Source organism: Lynx rufus, unplaced genomic scaffold, assembly GCF_022079265.1.
Source record: "Lynx rufus isolate CCGP_SWC_20201006 ecotype Redwood Valley unplaced genomic scaffold, mLynRuf1.p SCAF_6, whole genome shotgun sequence".
Taxonomy (NCBI): Eukaryota; Metazoa; Chordata; class Mammalia; order Carnivora; family Felidae; genus Lynx; species Lynx rufus.
In genome coordinates, this window is record NW_025814878.1 from 88,200,153 (window position 1) to 88,222,700 (window position 22,548).

At 36.1% G+C, this 22,548-nt stretch overlaps 1 protein-coding gene across 1 annotated transcript in view; it reads left to right on the forward strand.

The window, feature by feature from the left end:
- EYS (eyes shut homolog) overlaps positions 1-22,548 on the forward strand; it is a 1,631,667-nt gene that overhangs the window by 1,148,385 nt on the left and 460,734 nt on the right. The window contains exon 30 of the mRNA XM_047102761.1: positions 22,128-22,357. Coding sequence (XP_046958717.1) covers positions 22,128-22,357 — 230 coding nt within the window. The remainder of the gene's footprint in view (positions 1-22,127; positions 22,358-22,548) is intronic.

Consider the following 22,548-nt stretch of genomic DNA (forward strand, 5'->3'; position numbering starts at 1 on the left):
CTGGAGAATGGATAGATTTTGAAAAATAGGGAGGGACATATGCAAAGTTATAGGGAGCAAACTCTTGGAAAAAACTGGACTTCTAGAGCAATATCCCAGAGACAGGATGTGGGACGTTTGCAACATGACAAGTAGACATGTTTTGTTTAGAGCAAAGGATACAGAAAATGTATCGGTGTCAATTACCTTTCTGGTTATTTTTATATTTCATGTCATTAAATACAACTTATAACTTGTATAGTATTATCTACCTATGAAAAATGAGAAAATTCAAGTCAGAATATAAAGCAAAGGCAGTCAGTGGGCACACAATTATATTTTGGATTTTGAGCCACCTGAGTGGCTTAGTTAAGCATCCGATTCTTGATTTGGGCTCAGGTCATGATCTCACAGTTCATGAGATCAAGCCCTAGTTAGGCTCTGTACTGATGGTGCAGAGCCTACTTGAATTTTCCCTCTCCCTCTCTCTCTGCCTCTCTCTCTCTCTCTCTCTCTCTCTCTCTCTCAAAATAAATAAATAAACTTAAATCAAAATTAAATTTACTAAGCTTTGTTGTATTGGTTAGAAAGGAAATTAAAGATTGTGAGAACAGTTACAGAATTATTTCAGTAATCCAAATTCAGTGGGATTTAAGCCTAAATGGCAGAGAATAAACAATATAAAAAGAAATGAGGAAAAGGAAATATAAGCCAAAGATATTCCAAAGTTTTTCCGTTTGAATGAATGAAAACTAAGAGTTAACTCTAAAAGAAAACTCCTTTATTGAAGGAGAGTAGGTTTTGAGTGTTGCTAAGATATCAGAAAAGACATGACCTGATAGTGACAAGATATGACACTGAAGTTCTGGATAGCCAATGAAGGAGAAATAGAATTGGGAATTTTCAGTGGAGAGAGAGAGAGATTTATTTCTTACCTATCATGATGCAGCTATTTGCCTAGCTCTCATTACCTTGATCTCTCTGGCCCTATTGGGCACACGCGTCAAAGGCAGCATTTATTGTTAAACCCATAAATGGGAGGTTATGTCCCCTACCTCCCTTTCAGTCCTTCATACTTGATTAGTTCAGAATGGCAAATCTAACTACTACCATTGCTATTGATGGCCTTGTGTGCTCCTCTGTAGATGGGCATCGTACAGGCTCCTTAATAGCTTGACTACAAGACAGATGATCCTCAGCAACTACTCAGAATGTTTAAGCAGAGTTTCCCTTTTCTTCTGCTTCTTTGTCTTTTTTTCCTTTGCACTTCAGCAATAAAAAGAGAACTGGTAGGGCTGGAAGGAAATTGGAGCCAAATCCGTAGGAGCCTCTTAAATGAAATATCAAGCACTAGCTCCTCAGCATAAGTGGTTTCCACATAGCCATTCATTGTGAGCCCCTGCTGGGGTGAACCAAAGTGTCCAGTGAATTGGACGTGCTTAGCTCTATGGCCTGAGATCAGTCTTAGGAGAAAGGTCCTAAAAGCAAACACATTTAAACATGAGTTGATTTTCACTGTCCAATTGTTTGTTTGCTGCCATGAAAGAATTAAATCACATATAACCCAAATTTATGAAGATCAAATGAAATAGGTAGTGGAAAATTATACAACAAATCTGCAAAAAATGAGTTGATTTAACATATTGATAAGTGTAATTTCAAATTCTAAGTGTATGTAAACCTTTACCCATATTGAGTATAAAGATTCGTAATACTTAGGAAAATATTTTTGGATTACACTGTTTATAATAAGTTATCTCAAATTTTGATATGATAAAATATAAAAGAATATCAACTATTGAATTAGTAACCTTTATAGTTACACATAGGAATATATAAAATATATTTTTATCTGGGATAAATATCTGTTTATCTGGGAAGCCAGTGAGCTTTTCTTACTACATGGTATATATTAGACTTCTCCAGAGAAGCAGTACCAACAGGGTATATGTATATGTATATGTATATGTATATGTATATGTATATGTACAGGTATAGGTATATGAATATGTATATGTATGCGTGTGTATATGTATATGTATATGTATATGTATATGTATATGTATTAGATATCTAAAAGGAGAAATGCTAAGGAAATCGGTTCAAGCCATTATGGATAAGATATGCACGGTCGTGCTCTCTGCAAGCTGGAGAAATAGGAAATACAATGATATAATTCAATTCGAGCCCCAAGGCCTGACTAATGGATGTCCACTGGTGTAAGTCCAAGAGTCTGAAAATTTGAGAACCTGAAGCTTCAGTGTTTGAGAGGAAGAGATGATGGATGTGCACCCAAGAAGAAAGAGAATTTCCCCTCCTCTGTCTTTTTGTTCTAGTAGGGTCCTTAATAGACTGGATGATGTCAGCCTTATTGGTGCAGGTGGATCTTCTTTACTCAAGTCTACTGATTCAAATACTAATCTCTTCTGGGAGAATCCAGTCATGGTCTATTCAGGCTGCTGTAAAAAACTACCACAGACTGGGTAGCTTATGAACAACAGACATTTATTTCTCATAGTTCTAGTGGTTAGGAAATTCAGGATCATGCAACTAGCAATTTGGTGTTTGGTTAGTGAGGACTTCTTGGTTGACAGATGGCTATCTTTTAACTGTGTCATCACATGATGGAAGAGACTGGGAGCTCTGTTGAGCCTCTTTGGTAAAGGCACTAACCCCATTCATGAGGGCTCCACCCTCATGTCCTAATCACCTCCCTAGGGCCCTTCCTCCTAATTCCACCACCTCGTGTGTTAGCATTTCAACCTGTGAATTTTGGGAGAACACAAACACTCAGACTACAGTATGGTGGTAGTCTAGATACTTAGAGGAGGAAATGAAGTCAGAAAGTATAAAGGATTTCATGATAATTTGTATAGTGGACAAACATACAACAAAGTGACCTACTTACTGTATTCTGTATATTAGGACATGTTACACACACATGTGCATAAACATGTTAACTGTTTATTGCACACTTGGCTATTAAAGTGGTATGATTGAGGGACGGCTGCATGGCTCAGTTTGTGGAGTGTCTGACTTTTGTTTTCAGCTCAGGTCAAGATCCCAGGATCGTGGGATCAAGCCCCTCATCAGGCTCCATACTGGGTGTGGATTCTGTAAGGGATTCTTACTCCCTTTATTTCTGACTATCTCCCTCGCTTACGCTTGCTCATTCTCTCTCTCAAATAAATAAATTAAATACATAAATACAATTTTTTAAAAACTGATACAATTCAATGAACAATTTTAAAATAGATTCTTTGAGGTGAAACAGTTGAATTAAAACCACAGTGAGATACCACCTCACACCTTTCAGAATAAACATTAACAACTTGGCAACAACAGATGTTGGCGAGGATGCAGAGAAAGAGGATCTCTTTTGCACTGCTGGTGGGAATGCAAACTGGTGCAGCCACTCTGGAAACCAGTATGGAGGTTCCTCAGAAAATTAAAAATAGAACTACCCTATGACCCAGCAATTGCACTACTAGGTATTTATCCAAGGGATACAGGTATGCTGTTTCAGTGGGGTACATGCACCCCAATGTTTATAGCAGCACTATCAACAATAGCCAAAGTATGGAAAGAGCCCAAATTGTCCATCAATGGATGAATGGATAAAAAGATGTGGTATATATATACAGTGAAGTATTACTTGGCAATGAAAAAGAATGAAATCTTGCCATTTGCATCTATGTGGATGGAACTAGAGGGGATTATGCTAAGCCAAATTAGTCAGAGAAAGACAAATATCATATGACTTCACTCATATAAGGATTTTAAGATACAAAACAGATGAACATAAGGGAAGGGAAGCAAAAGTAATATAAAAACAGGGACGGGGACAAAACATAAGAGACTCTTAAATATGGAGAATAAACAGAGGGTTGCTGGAGGGGTTGTGGGAGGGGGAGAAGGGCTAAATGGGTAAGGGGCATTAAGGAATCTACTCTTGAAATCATTGTTGCACTATATGCTAACTAACTTGGATGTAAATTAAAAAATAAATTAATTTAAAAAATAAAAAAAAATTAAAAAACAGCAATAACTCATTTTAACTGTAATGGTAATATTTAATCCAATTAGAAACAAATCAAAATGTCATAAATAATTTTTAAAAGCACAGATAAAAGGAATATGATACAACATTAAGTTGTATCACTAAATACTTGCTATCAGTAACTCGTATGTACATTGAATTTTTCTTGTGTAGTGGAAATATTAATTAAAAATAAATTACAAAGTGAAAACTAGAGGGGCACCTGGGTGACTCAGTTGGTTAAGCGTCCAACTTGAGCTCAGGTCATCATCTCATGGTTAATGGATTCGAGCCCCATGTCGAGCTGTCTATTGACAGCTCAGAGCCTGGAGCCTGCTTCAGGTTCTGTGTGTGTGTGTGTGTGTGTGTGTGTGTGTGTGTGTGTGTGTCTCTGGCCCTCGCCTGCACGTACTCTTTCTCTGTCTCTCAAATATGAATAAATGTTAAAAAATAGTTAATAAATTTTAAAAGGAGAGAAAACTAGATAGAGGGAGAAAAGAAAGATAATAATAGACGGATAAGCACTGTTTCATTTGAAGAAGTTTCTAGTGAGAATTTGAGCATCTAATCATTTCACAAACTGTTTTTTCTTCCCCCTAGGTTTTGGGGATTTTGCAAGAATAGGTCTCACTTTTTCTCTTAACTTCCACACCTGCTACTCACTACATGGTCCATGACCACATCATGGTCAACAGTGATGGCTTAACTGCTAAAAATAAGTGAACATGTTTCAAGCCTCAGTTCCTTTTGTCTCTCCATAGCATTTCACATTCCTTTATCTTCCAAACACTTTATGCTTGATTTTCCATGTAATCCTCCCCAGGTTTTACTCTTGCCTTTTACTCTTTCTCTTCTGTCTTGCTCAAGTCATCATTTACCTCATTTCTCTGAAATCTGATAGTCTCCAAAACTTTGCCCTTAACCCTGTTTCCTTTTACTCCCTATACATAATTTCATATATTTTTATATCTTCACTCAGTTCTGCAAGGTCATTTCCTCAAAGGCAGATGTACTGACAGGTGTATCTGTCAGGGTCCAAACAGTTACAACAGCACAACATGTTACAACAATTCAAGCAGGATTTATTTACCTGGTAACAGTAATACAAAGGGGGAATGGAGTGTGATCAGACCACAGAGATAGTGTAGAAACCCCAGGCAGATAGCTGATAAGCTGTTACCACCCTTGGGCCCAAAAGGACAAAGGAAGGGGAAGATATGGAGGAGCAATGACTTCCATCAAGGGATTCAGCCAGCTTGACATGGCCTCAGAGAGGGAGATCCGCAGGGATAAATATTACCCTAACTTCAGTCTCCTGCTTCCCTCCCAACTCTGGCTAGGGTTCCTCATTGGGCCAAATAAACCAAAAGCCACAGAGCATAAGAGCCCTGTTGATGTAGTCAGATGGGTCAGTTCCCTGGACACAGACCAGAGTAGAACAAGCTGGAGAGTGAATCTAGAAGAGCAAACTGAAATATCTGGTATAGTGACATAGACTGAACATAGTATGTGCCTTTTTGTTATATTGCTACATTTTAAATACACAGACATCAAACACACACACAGTTTTTCAAAACAATTTTTTTTAATGTTTATTTATTTTTGAGAGAGAGAGAGAGAGTGTGAGCTGGGGAGGGGCAGAGAGAGAGTGAGACACCGAATCTGAAGCAGGCTCCAGGCTCTGAGCTGTCAGCATGGAGCCCAACACGGGGTTCGAACCCACGAACCATGAGATCATGACCTGAGCCGAAGTTGGACGCTTAACCGACTGAGCCACCCAGGCACCCCTACACACACTGTTTTTCAAACTAGCATATCCTGTGAAGTGTCATAAATCTTTTTAAATAATGGGATAGTATAATGCTTTGTAAATAATGAGAAAACAGGCACAATGATACAAAAACGAGGTTAGACAGAGAAGGCCAATAATTGTTCAATCAGGACCTCCTGGGAGCAGAACCATGATAAGTCACTAATTTCTAAAATCTAGCTTTCTTGTACCGATTCTCTAGAGAACAGAATCTGAATTAAAACTTTATGTTGAGTATAGTCACCAGAATGAGAGGAAAAGGGGAGCGAAGCAGAGAAGAATGAGGGTAAATAGAGAGGTGTGCATTACTGAGGGGACCACAAATTTGTAACAGTCACAGTTTCGCCATGTGGGACATCTTTTTTTTTTTTTTAATATTTTTATTTTTGAGCCAGAGAGAGAGAGAGAGAACATGTGGGGAAGGGGCGAAGAGAGAGGGGACAGAGGATCCAAAGCAGGCTCTGCCCTGACAGCTTTGGTGCTGACAGCAGTGAGCCCACTGTGGGGCTCAAACCTACAAACCATGAGATCATGACCTGATCTGAAGTCGGATGTTCAATGGGTGGAGCCACACAACTGCCCCTGCCAAGTGGGACATCTTATGAGGGCTCATACAGGACATCATAACAATAGTCTCTGGGGGAGAAAGGAGATGAATATACTCGCTGGCCCCCCTTTTTGCCCTTCTGTTGGGTAAAGTTCATCCCCTTCAGGGTGAATTCCCCTGAATTTACAAGTTGTCTCTCTGGCCACTCCATTTAGACTTGAAGGAAGCCTGAGTCTAGCTGGTTCTGGGCTCTGGTCCAGTGGTCCCTCTGGATATGGTGTCATGTGAGGGATCATTCAGTGTAGACCTGAATGATACCTTCTTTAATGGAATGAGAGATGAAACACTGGTGCTCACCATGATGGTCAGAAATCCTAAGGAAATATTTAGGACTGAAATTATTTGTGCTGATGGTTGTGGCATCAGCAGCTACCCAGGACCCTATCTATGGTGATATGAATAAGGCAATACTTTGTTAGCTATTTTCATAAGAAAGCCAGTGTATAAAATATAATGCCTATTTATGACTTACAATAAAAAATGTGACTTTGAGACACTTACATTTAAATCTAGGCATATCATTCCACTTTGCATAAAACCTGCCAATACCGGCACAAAAACAGACACACAGACCAATGGAATAGAATAGAAACCCCAGAACTAGACCCACAAACGTATGGCCAACTCATCTTTGACAAAGCAGGAAAGAACATCCAATGGAAAAAAGACAGCCTCTTTAACAAATGGTGCTGGGAGAACTGGACAGCAACATGCAGAAGGTTGAAACTAGACCACTTTCTCACACCATTTACAAAAATAAACTCAAAATGGATAAAGGACCTAAATGTGAGACAGGAAACCATCAAAACCTTAGAGGAGAAAGCAGGAAAAGACCTCTCTGACCTCAGCCGTAGCAATCTCTTACTCGACACATCCCCAAAGGCAAGGGAATTAAAAGCAAAAGTGAATTACTGGGACCTTATGAAGATAAAAAGCTTCTGCACAGCAAAGGAAACAACCAACAAAACTCAAAGGCAACCAACGGAATGGGAAAAGATATTTGCAAATGACATATCGGACAAAGGGCTAGTATCTAAAATCTATAAAGAGCTCACCAAACTCCACACCCGAAAAACAAATAACCCAGTGAAGAAATGGGCAGAAAACATGAATAGACACTTCTCTAAAGAAGACATCCAGATGGCCAACAGGCACATGGAAAGATGTTCAGCGTCGCTCCTTATCAGGGAAATACAAATCAAAACCACACTCAGGTATCACCTCACGCCAGTCAGAGTGGCCAAAATGAACAAATCAGGAGACTATAGATGCTGGAGAGGATGTGGAGAAACGGGAACCCTCTTGCACTGTTGGTGGGAATGCAAATTGGTGCAGCCGCTCTGGAAAGCAGTGTGGAGGTTCCTCAGAAAATTAAAAATAGACCTACCCTATGACCCAGCAATAGCACTGCTAGGAATTTACCCAAGGGATACAGGAGTACTGATGCATAGGGGCACTTGTACCCCAATGTTCATAGCAGCACTCTCAACAATAGCCAAATTATGGAAAGAGCCGAAATGTCCATCAACTGATGAATGGATAAAGAAATTGTGGTTTATATACACAATGGAATACTACGTGGCAATGAGAAAAAATGAAATATGGCCTTTTGTAGCAACGTGGATGGAACTGGAGAGTGTGATGCTAAGTGAAATAAGCCATACAGAGAAAGACAGATACCATATGGTTTCACTCTTATGTGGATCCTGAGAAACTTAACAGGAACCCATGGGGGAGGGGAAGGAAAAAAAAAAAAAAAAAAGGACGTTAGAGTGGGAGAGAGCCAAAGCATAAGAGACTGTTAAAAACTGAGAACAAACTGAGGGTTGATGGGGGGTGGGAGGGAGGGGCGGGTGGGTGATGGGTATTGAGGAGGGCACCTTTTGGGATGAGCACTGGGTGTTGTATGGAAACCAATTTGTCAATAAATTTCATATAAAAAAAAAAACCTGCCAATACCTACAACAGTGTTTCTTAAGAGTTTCTGCTGTGTGTAATTAAAGGCTGAGAAGAGTAAACAAATACTCACAGATGTCTGCCTTACTCCAGTAGCAGAGGGCAAAGAAAATTTCATGAAAATGTAATGTTTTATCTTAAGCCTCACAAATATTAATTATTAAACTATTTAAATGATACATTAATTTGAGGAATATTGATGATCCTGGAAACCCCTGTATTTACCTTATGGATTTTAGTACTTCCTGACATATTTGAAAGCATTGACTTGTAGAATAAAGTCCAGCCTTCTCAACATGATATGGAATGGTCTTTCTGATCAAGACCCTACACATTTATTCACCTATTTCACAAACACTGAATGTCATCACTATTCAAGAGACTGGACTCCACTGAAGAGGGAAGAAATTTATAAAATCCCTGAGCTTATAGTTCAGATTCTAGGGGAAAATACAAATAAATAAGCTATTACTGTATAAAGTGGTAACACTTCTGATAGAGGTATGGGGGCTAAATATATGGGATATGTGTCTAAAGTAGATTTGAGTGTCAGGCAAAGCTTTCTAGAAGAACCATATTCTAAGTTAAGAATTGAAATATAAATTGGCCTCAACCAGCTAAAGTTAGAACAAAGCATAAGAGAACAAATTGTTCAGAAACTGAGATTAAAGATGAGATACCTCCTGAGGCAGAACCAGCTTGCCAATAGCTTTGAAAGCTATGGTAATCACATTAAAGTTGATACTGAGAGAAACAGGGAGTCTCTGAATGTGCTAAGGGGAATAATGTGATCAGGTTCACATTTTAACATGATCACCCTCTTTGCATTGTGGTGAATGAATTGACAGAATCATGACTGAAGGCAAGGAAGCCAAATGGATTGTTTTTGCAATCACTTGGGCAAGAAGTGGTGATAGTAAAAAGAGGACTTAGTTTTGAGGTACATACTGATGAATTGAATAGACCCTGGTAATGGAATGTATGTGTGTCCTGAGTAAAAGGGAGTAGGAAGGATTATGTTCAAGCTTCTAATTTGACTTTGGGCCATGTGGGAGAGCCAGGAAAGGGAAGGAAGTTTAAGGGACAGAGCAAGTAAGAGCCCAGGTACCTGTGGGACTTCCGCAGGGAGTCGCAGGCTTGCATGTTTGGCTCTGATCTGAAACTCTAAAGAGAAGTTGGGACTTTTCAACATCTATAAGACAGTCTGTTCAAAAGCTGACATTTAAAAATATTCCATTTATAATCCCATCACAATTTATATTTACTTCCACATCCATTCTCTGTAATTAGAAAAAATTTCCAACTATATCAATAATGGAAATATTTCACACTTTTCTACATGTTGTTTCTTCAGCCTAGGATAGATAACCTTTGCTATCTGGGAATCTCTTCTCCATACTTCAGGATTCAGATCAATTGACCTCTCTGTGAAGCCTTCTTAAATTCTTGTTATGGTCTTAATTTCTTCCTTCTATGTATTGTCATAGCACCTTTTTCCATTTGAAACTTGTCCTGACTTACTTATTTGGCTTTCATTCTGACTCACTTCACTGAAGCTTTTCGACTAGAAAAGTAGTAACAACTATAAATTAGTTCTGTATGATTTTTCTTGCATTGTGCCTCCGTATTGGTGCCACATTGTTCTCCTTCAAAGTGAATCCCCCTTGGCATTCCTGAGATACTTTAATACACTCAATTAAATAAGACTGCCCACATGTCAGATGCAGCCCGAGTTTATTGTTGGTTATTAACCTCAGCCATGCAATAATTCTCTGAGACCCATTTATTCTTACCTTGAATAGTACTGGTAGTTCTCTGAAATATAGTGTTAAAATTCATAGAGATTATGGAGTTGAGACGCCGGAAAGGTTATTAAACATATCTACCTTAAGATAAGCTGAAACATTATAAATATTTTAAGGCAATTCGTTTGAATGTATAAGAAGTGATGATTCATGGGCAGACTGTCTCTACTGTCTTGAGGACATTGCTGGTTAAAGCCAATGGCCCAGCTTTCACAGACAAGCCATTAATAGATGTTCATATTCGACAAGGCTAAATCCATTGCTTCAGTAATATAATATTGAGAGTTTAAGAACAAGATGAGATAGACAATGCTGCTTCAATATCCGCAAGTATCCTTTGCTTCAGCACCTTTTGATATGCTTATTTATTTTCTGAGGTCATCTAATGTATTTTTGAAAAAGATTAATATACAAAAATAACATTCTTTTCTATTCCAAGGTTTATATAAAGAAAAATAGTATGGCAAACATTTCTAAAAACAATGAAAGGGCTCTATTTGGATCTTTCCTTAGAACTTAAACGGAAATTGATTTAGGGTGTGAGTACCTGAGCTTGTTCTTTGTAATACAGTAGAATTTTAAGGAATGATTTTACATTTGGATTCGAGTTTAATTTTTGTGTGCATACTTTAAGATTCCCAAACTAATATATCAGGTTCTTCACAGTAGTGAGAAACCAATGACTACCTTTTAATGTAAGCCATCACATTTTGAAAGTAAAACTATTGTGTCTAGTATTTTTCTGTAGCCTTTTGAATTTTGAAATGAACAGTTTTTTCTACATTGCTTTAGCTGTTTGTGGCTCTCTTGTATTAGGGCTAATAGGTTAAAATAAATCTCTTAAATCATTCTCCTGATATAATAAGGCATTTGTAATAACCATATGGTTTTCTCTTTAGAGAAATGATTATATCCCTTGGCTACATTGCCTGCAGTTCTGCTAGCTGCCCCCTGGCAAATGATGATATCGAGGGTTGTGATTTCGTGACCCAACTGAGCAAGAATATAATGAAATGGATCACCATTTACTTGTAAAAGATACATTTTACTGATTTTTCACACAAAGTGGTGATATAAGTTCATGTGCTCAAGTTTCTTCTCCCAAATTACCAAAGAAATACTTTTTAAGTGGAAAAAAAATCAGTTCTGGAAAAAGGAGATAGATACTACCATTTATGTAAGAAATCATCCCATTAGATCAAGATTGAGACCACTTGTGCCCAGCATGAAATTTATATCTTCCATATCACTAAATGGTAATTGTTCCTTAGTTACCTAAACCCAAAATCTGAGATTCACCTATGCTTTTTCATCTTTCTCTCTGAACTACCTATTCACTACTTCACTTCCAGATCTACCCTCCATCTTTTTCCACCCTGCATGGTACCCTGGGAGGCTGACATCTATGGGCCACAACCACCCAGCTCCCTTTGGCCTCTGACTTTCAGTTTGGCCAAAGAGATGGCAGGACATTGAAGGAATAGAAAGAGGAAGAGGTCAAGTTATTCTCTGTTTTCTCTCAGCTGCATATAAATTTGTGGTGGCTTCATTCCTTACTCCAAGACCACAGCTCTTCTCAAGTGCCGCTTCTTCTGTACGTCCATCTTTGTCCACAGCACAGAAAGTACTTCATTTTCTTGCCCATTCAGGTTCAATGACAGTGACAGATTTGTTTCTTGGGACACTTTTCAATCACTTGTTGATTCTCTTAAGCTTTTCCAACTTGAAAATAGTCTCTTCATTAAACTCACTTGTTACTCTTTCTGAATGTGCATCTGTTTTCTGACAGTCCCTGACTGATGCATACCTCATATATGAAATTGATCACAAAGTCATTTCAGAAACCAAATGTGACTTTGTTACAGAGTTAGCATTTGTTAAGTAGAGCCCCACATGTTACATGGTGAGCCGTGGTTCAACAGAAGACCACATTGGAATAGAAATAAAGAAGTTTATTTTTCACAAATTCTGGAGGAAGTAACCATCATGCCTTGAGGAGTCATGCCGGAGGTCAAAGCAGGGTTCAAGCAGAGAGAGAGGAAGAGGATCTGAAATAAATGCCTTATTAGGGTCTGTAGCAGGAATGCTTTGGGGTTCCTAGACCAAAGCTAGATGGGTCAGTTCAAACCAAAAGGAACAGGATTTTGGTAAGCTCCATGGGGATCTTACCAGGTGGCACATGAGGATAAGTCAGGGGGAGGTGGGGGAGACTGCTTATCACAAAGGCAGTAGGGAAGTCATATTAGGAACTTACATTTACTTGTGACTCTGCCAACTGTTACCTAGGGCATGCACTCATGGGAATGACTTATGCCACTTCAAGGACTTTGTGGGCTGCTTGACCACAAAATGGATGCCAAGGCAACAATATTATAGAATAATTTAACTAAACTCTCAATAACAAATCCTTCTGAAATGCTATCACTTCACTATACCCCCAATAACATACTCTTAGTTCAAGTTCCAATCTGATTATTTTTATTCCTATAATACTTGAATTACTTCTGGCTACTATTCCCTCACAAACTATTCTTCACATTAAAACCAGAAAGGTAGCTCAAAACAGATATGGATTATTGATTTCCTGCTTAAAACGTTCATGGCTTCACATTGCCTTTAAATTTGGCCAACAAATCTCCCCATAATCTAGCCCCTGCCTGTCTCCCAAGACTCACCTGTTGGTGTTTGCATGCGTGTGCTTCTTTACCTACAGGCTGCTTTGCCCATCCTTCTCTAGCCAACTGCTGTTTTTTTTTAAGACTCAGCTATAAACCTCATGAAGAAGACTTTCTGATAGCTTTTGCTCTACTCTTACCATAACAGCTGTCTACAGCACTGCCATCAGTACATCTGTTTGTCCCCTGCCAGGAATAAAAAATTTGAAAAGTTTTAGTTCAAGGTTCAAACTATATGGGTTCAAATCCATATGTTTGCCTATGATATTGAGGAAGTTTATTAAGTGTGTACCTCTGTTTTCTCATCTGTAAATTTAGGAAAATAAAAATGGTCACTTTTTGTATTGTGAGAATAAAATTATGTTAGCACATTTGCAACATTTGAGCAGTGCTGAGTTTAGTTAGCACTTAATGCATTATGGAGTCTTGCATTGCTCAATTTTTTTTTTTCTCAACCCCATAAGATGGAAAGCTCATAAATAGGAGGGCCTCGGTTCTACTACTGAGCATATTTAGTGAGTTTCTGGTGCATAGAGAGAATTCCATAAGTCCTTTTAGGTTGAATAAATGAATGAATGATGTGCAGTGAATTCTGGATTAATTGACATGTCGTTTCTCTTGACCCATCTTTTTTTTTTTTTTTTTTTTTTCTTTCAAATCCTGGCTGGTAATGTCTAGATCTAGATTCCTTAAAGGAGTTCTTTTTATGAAATAAATACTCTGGGGTTCCTATGAATGTGAGAAAGTTATTCTCTCATTTTAAGACTAGAAGACAAATTTGCATTTGTTTTTGCCAGTGCACATGTTCTTATAGCTGGAGTTAAGTATGTGGCTTTAATCATGACATATTGATTGTTAACTTTCCTGTCTCTGATTTGGATGCACTTTCCAGGTAATAAGTAATAATACATTTTCAATCCCGACTGATATTTTAGTATATTCTTCTTTCCTGTATGTTTTATACTAACTTGGAAGTATTCCAGAGTAATATCTCTCCATAAAGGAAATGTAATTAATATAATAAATGTTTCCATTTGACATAAAACACCTACTAAAAATGCTGCATATTTTTATATTCCTTATTGTCAATAGTGGAAAGATATTCAAACTTCAGTGATTTACAGAACTAAATGTAGCCATTTAGTAAAAATGTTCTTTTAGTAAAAAATACTGTTTTTTTAAGTATGTTATTTTAAATTTAATTTGCTCTTAAAAATCTAAATAATACAAGCATTAGATTGTGAATTTGTAGATTTCTTTAAGGATCCATGATGTAGAGTTCAGTATCCATAATGATCCATTAAATTTTATATTTAAAAATGATTTGTTTCTTTTTATGCCACACCTCAGAATGTATCTATGGATTAGAAAATTTATAAGGGGCGCCTGGGTGGCGCAATCGGTTAAGCGTCCGACTTCAGCCAGGTCACGATCTCGCGGTCCGTGAGTTCGAGCCCCGCGTCAGGCTCTGGGCTGATGGCTCGGAGCCTGGAGCCTGTTTCCGATTCTGTGTCTCCCTCTCTCTCTGCCCCTCCCCCGTTCATGCTCTGTCTCTCTCTGTCCCAAAAATAAATAAAAACGTTGAAAAAAAAATTAAAAAAAAAAAAAAGAAAAGAAAATTTATAAAATCAAAAAATATATCTTTAGCAATTATTATATATCAGAACTGATATAGCTAAGTAAGTAAATAAAGTTGCTTTAAGATTTTAAGCCCTAAAAAGAGAAATAATCATAGAATAACAATTAAGTGTTCGATGGTACAAATATACAAAATAATATTAAGCATTTTCTAAGAATTATAAGCTGTACACCCATATCTAAGTCTACTCCTATAAAGAATATATGGAGAACTACAAAAACTTAAAGATACACACACGTATTCACATGCAACATTCATATATATTAGTGTTGAAAAAAATAAAGTGTTCATTTAACAGGCGTGTATTTTGAGAAGTTCCTGGAAAATTAAAGAAAAATAAAATGGTGACTTCCATTTTGGGTAATGTAGTGGCTGAAAAACATTCCAACTATAAGTCAGACATAAAATATAGGCTAAAGTAGAGCCTATATTAAATAGGCTCTTTAAATATTAAAATAATTTTAATAAATTATTAAAATACCAAACTAATGAGAAAAATCCTTACCCCCCCCCCAAATAAAAAGAAAGGAAAAAAAAAACTATCTGACAAAAATTTTCCTGACTGTGCATTAGCTTTAGGTAGGAGGGAAAAAATCTTCCCCAATTATGTATAATACTGTAATTGAAGAAACTCTGTGTTCTTTTTCTCTTGGGTGAAATATTTTATATCTTTTAGAACCTAGTATTTTGGAGTATGATTCAAGTACAAAATGCTCTTTTGCAAATAAATAATAGTAACTTTAACTGAGGGTACTCATTTAAATTAAAGCATATCAGAGAGGAAGGAGGTGGGATTGAGTGACATAGGTGAAGGGGAATTAAGAGTACACTTATCATGAGGAGCCTGAGTAATGTTGTGTAGAATTGTTGAATCACTATATTGTATACCTGAAACTAATTTAACACTGCATGTTAACCATACTGGAATTAAAATTTAAAACTTAATAAAAATTAAAAAAAACTATAACAACAAACTAGCTCACTATGGAGGTTTGTGATCCAAACCTGTATATCATTAACTTATTCAAAATATTTGTTGACTTGGTTCCAGGGATTATACTATAAATGAGCCACTTCCTATTTATTTAAAAGTCTTAAAGAAAAATTTATTTTTTAGTGTTTCCAGGTTGAAATTGCCCTCATGGAATGAACAAAGCAAATATAAGTCCTCTAAGAAATGCCTTACACTAAGGCCTCAAAGTATTCTCACAGATATAGTTCCAAAGAATATGAGTCTACAGTGAAAATATTATAAGACATTTGAAAGGGAATAAAAATCACCCTGAGAGATGAGACAGCAGAAAGAAGAGGAGGTGACTTGGATCTGCAAAGACCAGATGTTATTATTACCAGATATAGAATAAAAAAATTTATGCTTGATTTTTCTAAGAAGTAAAAGAGGGAAGTTAGAGTATGAGTAAAGAAAAAGATACCATGAAAACTGAACAGAGAGCTTTTAACAAGTAAATAGAAGTGTAAAAAGTGAAAACATAGTAATTTAAATTGAAAAATTGACAAGTTAAACAGCAATTAGAGCTATAAAGAGGGGCGCCTGGGTAGCTCTGTCAGTTAAACATCCAACTCTTGATTTCAGCTCAGATCATGATATCATGGTTCGTGAGTTCAAACCCCGCAGTAGGAACACAGCAGTTGGAGCCCTGCACTGCAGAGTCTGTTTTGAGATTCTCTCTGCCCCTCCCTGGCGCACGCGCACTCTCTCTCTCTCTCTCTCAAAATAAATAAAAAAGAGCTGTGATGATAAATAATGAATGGAATAATATATCTGAAGAAACTATTATGAATTGAGAGAGATGTTGCAAAAGGAGCTGAAGACATGGAAGATAAAATGAGAAAATTTTATTTCATCTAATGTTTTAATAGAAGAATTTAAAATGAATGTGGGAAAGCTATCATTTTTCCAGAATATGTGAAAAGCATAGATGCTTCATATAGAAAATCTCCCCAGAAAAAAACTAAGCTAGATGAATAAAAATAATTCTATATCTCAACATATCACAGTGGAAAAACTGGAAAGAAAAAGACCAAAAAGAACATTTTGAAGGTATCCAGAGAAGAGAAACAAGTTTTCTACAATAGAAGGAAAATTGCATGTAGCAAACTAATTGTCAACAGGAATAACAGGAGACGGAAAACTGAAAACACTACAAAATTCTCAGAAAGACCAGGAAATCTTATTTGAAAAGACATAGACTAGAGCAGTATCTGTCATATATAATTATCTCCTATAAACTGAAGTAAAAATACTGAAAAATATTTTAAAAGTTATATAAGGTGTGGTTAGAACATACTTGTATTGGACATACATTAAAGCACTGGAGGCAGGCAAAACCAAAAAGTGAGATGGAACCAAATCACAGAAGAATGTGTATTTCAATTGGAATAATTTTTGGTATGAGAGTAATAAGAACAAGAACAGTGAGAAGGATGAATTACAGAAAAACAGGAACTAAAGTCAGATACTGAAAAGAAAATACAAATGTAGAAGAACTGACAGAAGGTAGAAAAGATATTTTACTAGTTTTTTAAAAAGGAGGGGGGTGTAGAATTTCAGATGTGGAAAGGAAGAAAAGGAAAGAAATCCAACATTTCTGCTATTTGACTGATTTGGCATATTGGCAGAAAGCATTGATTTAATTCCCATGCAGGGTTGGACTCGGGAATCAAGATCAGGACAGCTTGCACCTTCTCTGTGATCAGGAACAATCCTCAGTAGGGCTGACATGGGAAAAGAAAATCATAACCAATCAGTGAGAGTACAGCTCTTCAAAATTACCCACCCTGTATATTGAGGGACAGCAGCGGCTTGGAATGCCTTGGGGTACTATTCTGCTTAACACACAGCAATTCTGCGAACTTCGATTATGTGAGAATGCTTGTGATCTAAGGAACCTTATCTATGAATATGTAAGAGCTAAAACATACAAGATTGTGAGAATGAGAAATGTATTTCTTTAGTGAGAAAAATTGGGACAATGTGAAAACAAGATCTTTTAAAATCCCACTATTATGTTAATAGTGAATGAATTTACTTGTGCTTTAAATGTGAAATATTGGGGCACCTGTGTGGCTTAGTTGATTAAGCATCTGACTTCTGTTCAGGTCATGATCTCACAGTTTGTGAGTTTGAGCCCCATGTCAGGGTCTGTGCTGACAGCTCAGGCCTGGATCCTGCTTGGGATTCTCTCTCTCTCTCTCTCTCTCTCTCTCTCTCTCTCTGTCCCTCCCCACTTGTGCTTGTTCTCTCTCTCTCTCAAAAATAAACTTTAGGAAAAAATAAAATAAAATGTTAAATATTGCATTTGTTATTAGGATATGATTATTCTATTGCATAATGTTATGCAAAAAAAAGAGGAGTAATGATACCTGGGATTAGTGTTTTCAGATCAATTCTTGCAGGTATAATTTTTGTTTGATATTTAATTTTTGTCTTGAATGGCAGATGAGAATTTTATAAGTACTAACAGTAATTTTACATATTTCCTCTTTTAATGTATTTATGGTAATTAAATACATCTTAAATAGCAAACATTTTTCTGTTTTGCTTTCAGAAAGAATTCACTATTAGATCAAACTAAAGACAAGACAATATGAATTTTGAAGCTAGTAGACAATGCTGACAATTTAAATAAAATTTTGAAGCCATTTTTCAGTATGTTTCAAGCTCTATTTGATAGCATGATGTTCTCAAGATTTTGATAGAGCAGAAATTAAATTCTTTGAGTTTATTCCTATTCGCCACCACCACTAAAACATGACTAGATGTTGACAGTTATCCTAAATGGGAATTGAGGGCCTGACCACTAAGAAACTCCACAGAAATAGTACAATTTTAGGGAAGAAAAAATATAAAATTAGGTTATGTTGATGTTTGCACACCTCTCAATCTACTAAAATTTATTGACTCTTGTACTTTAAATGGGTATCCTCTGCAAAGTATATCTATATAGCTATTAAAATAAATGTATGACCCAGATATTAGAGGAAAAACTTGAAACAGCTTAAATATATTAATTCCAAACTGATAGAAGCAATAATGTATAGTTAAACAGTATAACACTTTGCAACTTAAAAAGGAAATGAAGAACTGTACCTACTGATAGGGCAGCATGCTAAGAATTATTTTTAGGTGAAAAAGGAAAGAGCAGATGAGCATATCCTAGTAGGTGAAAAGATGAAGTAGAAGGGAGTATGTATGTTTATACAACTATTCTCATTTTTAAAAAACAGTATACATATTATTTGTACATCAAGTATATGTCTTTTATTGCCTAGATTATTTTCCCACTTTAAAAATTTAATTGTAATGATTTTTGAAGATTTCTTTCCCCCTATACTGTTAAGAGCCACAAACTCAAGACTCCTCTGGCTAAGTTTTTTCTTTTTAATACTTCCTCATAATTCCAAAAATCCTCTTCTCTGCTTATGAAGCAGGGCTTCATAATTGTGAGCGAGTCCATTCTTTCTTCTAAGAAATTGAGGCCAGACAAATGTATGCTAAACAGTGATAAAGTCAGCTAACAAGTAAAATCCCTCAGGCTGAAACAATGTGAATTGCTTGCTGCCTGCCAGGCAAATGATTTTGTAGAACTTTCTGGAAATGCGAGAATGGCAGGAATGAGACAATGAGTGGAGGGTCTTTCTTTCTTCCACCCAGAACTCCCACAACATGATTAGCAATCACTGTCATATCAAGGTGCCTTTCTCTAAGGATCAGGCTTGATTTTGAGTAAAATTAGCATATCATTCAATCATTAATTCATTCAGAAAAAGGTCTTTAGAGATTACTGCTTGTTATACCAATGACTGGTTCATCACTATATCCTTGTCCAGAGATACCCAAGAGACAATCCAGCAGATTCTTTATACTTATTATTTTAGACTGATAGTAATAAGAAAGGCAATGAAGTTTTACAATATTATTGATTTAAAAGTGTTGAAAACCCTGAATCCTGATTTATTTGTAAGCTTTCATATAGTCATTTTTAGAATGAAAGCAATTACAAATTTAATGCTCCTTTTGTACATTACTAATTATATCAGTATGACTATCATCTAATTGTATTTAATGTCCATGTTTATTTGATATGTTTAACCTATTTTACATAAAGTAAAAATAAGTTAAAATGTTATCAGAAGAAATTTTTGTTTCTTTTTAAATCTATTAAAATTGAATAAAGTTTACTTTAATTGTAAAATAGGTGAGGTTATGACATAATTTATAATTTAAGAAAAGAAAAACACTGAAAGTGAAGGGCTGCTAATAGTGATATATCAAATACCAAATTTGACCTTAAAAACAGAATATGTTAAATTAATGCTGTTTTCAAAATTTGATTTATGGCCCTGCTGTTTTAATTGATGGATCAATTAACAGTAATTATTTTTGTATAATCAGCTAGCAGCTGAAATGTGCAACATATTGATTTTTTCAGGTGAGACATAGACTCCCTTAGCAGCTACTGTAGAAGAAAGAAGTAGTGACATTTAATTCAGTCTAATTTATTCCTGAAAGAGATAATTGACTGCAGTTCATGAAGTCTATAGCAAGAGATAGATGAAATGGTGAAATCATTCAGAAACAATGAAATAAAAATTAAATTAGAATACGGAATACTGAGTAATAAATCCCATGAACTTCAAATTAGCATTGCTTAATGGAAGTTACTTTAAAGGGACAAATTTATACTATGAGTACAAATGGGGAGAATTATGCTAATCTAACAGAATGAAATCTGAGAAAGTTGATTGCAAGATTGCATCAGAAGTGTTAGAATTTATATTATTTATAAAACCAAACATGGTGTGTAATGGAGTTATGAAATGGACCCTAAATATAAACTTATTTTCACTTGCTATTTTTCTTGCTGGTACTGTGGTACATTGGATGTTTACAAAAATTATTCAAATTAGTTTATAAAATATTTCTTGAAAAGTCTACTTGAGGATTATCATTGCTGTTATGGATAACATGAAGAAATGAGCAGAGATGATCCATCCATTCTTTGTGGACATTGAGGACAGAGAAGACAGTTTGGCTTCATCAAAAATATAAATATATGGTTACAACCTGTGATAAACATCATAAGTAGAAATTTCAGGTTGCAAGAGCATTGTAAAACAAAAGAAATGACCTGCCAATTAATATTATTTTGGTTTTGGTAAAATGTTTTAATAAATTATCTATTTCATTTTCTTCAGCTTTTTTATTCCAATAAATTGACATGGTAATAGACAGGAGATGCAAAAATGACTGAGTCTCTAAACGTCAGTCTGAAGATAACTTTTGAATGGACTTCTTTTGCCAAAGTTTTATCTTTATGACAATGTACAAAATAAAAATTTGCTCAGATAGTTAAGCTGTTGTTTATTTGTTATTGCAGGAAGATTTTTTTTATATTAAAAAGATAATTCTCCTAGTGATTTTTATTAAATGAAAATTCCAAAAGCACTACTTCCAAACAGTAATGTAACACTCAGGAGCGCTCTGAAGACATCAATTCAGTTGTTTACTATGAATAAGGAATTCTGCCAAAATGAGGAATTTGTGTGTGGGGGGAAGGTAGAAAAACCCTGTAGCTCTACCTAAAATTAAAAAATGTACTCCAAGCCAGTGGAAAATATTCCAGCAGTGGTACATTGACATACGGAATTTTAAAGATGAAAGAAATACCAATTTCATCTTAAGGACCAATGAAGAAGAAAGGCTATCTAGAGGAAATAAGATAGATTTTGACTTGGCACTTTAGGTGAAACTTAGATAGCAAGAGAGGAGCAACAATGCGTAGAAAGTAGTTCAACAAACTGCCTAAATTCAGAACGTTCGGAGTTTTGAAGGAATAGTAATCTCATTGGGTATGAGTGAAGTTAAGGTATTTATTAGGAATCACGATAAAGTGAGCTGGAAAGCAAAGAAGAATTCCATTACCAAGAGGCTTTGAATATAAAAGTAAGGAACTTCAACTTAATTCAAAGGGATTTTGTTGTTGTTTCATTATTTTTTAAGGAAGAAGAAAATTAAACTGGTAGTAAAATTTGTGGGAAAAAAATTTAAGAGAATCACTTGCAGGCATTTCTAAGGTACCTCTTGGGTAACTCTTGAATGCAAGTCACTTTGAGGAATACACATTTCTAGTAATCAACCTAGAAATAAGTCAAGTGCAAGCAGTTTTACCATTAAAATGTAACATGGCCTCATTTTTTTTTTTAACTTAGGTTCATGAGGGTTAAAATAGTCAAAGTAGAGCTATACTTAGCCACATTCTGATTCTTTTATGTAAGAAAACAATTAGGCTTATGGAGGCTGATACATTCAGGTTTCTTAAGTACTTAGAAGAAATTAATTTAGCTTCTCAGAACCACATAGATGGGCTATAGCTCTGTGATCCACCTGAGGTCACATTCTAGAGCTCAGGCATTTTCAACATTTGTAAATCCCACAAGTGGAAACCAAACATGTTAATTCTCTTTACCCTAGGTTAAACCGCTGATATGTGTTGTTTTTATTTCATCTTATTTTAAACCAGAGTTTCTGTTATTTCTGTTTAAGTTCATGTACTTTTACTTATATTGTGTTTTCTGATCTTGTTATAAATCTAGATCCCAGGATTCCACTCTGTCTACAGTGTCTTCTGTTGCTCCTTCTAGTGCAACAGAAGGGGTTGACGCCACATGGGCCTCCCTCGGCACCCCTCCTGTAGCGCCACCCGTGTGCCAGGAGGACCTGTGTTACAATGGAGGCACTTGTCATCCTGTCTCTCTCTCCAGCGATACCTTCTCATTCCACTGTGACTGTCCGCTACATTTTACTGGCCGTTTCTGTGAACAAGGTAATCGATCTTCATTTGTTTTTAAAAAGTTCTCTAGAGGTGACAAGAGAATTACAACCTTATAGTAAGCATGTTGACAGAAACAAGAAACATCTGTATAATTTTATTTAAAAATGAATTATGATAGAACACTTTTGGTTCAGTATTGTAGAAGCAAACCTAAGATTTTATTTTCTCCATTAGGATTGCCG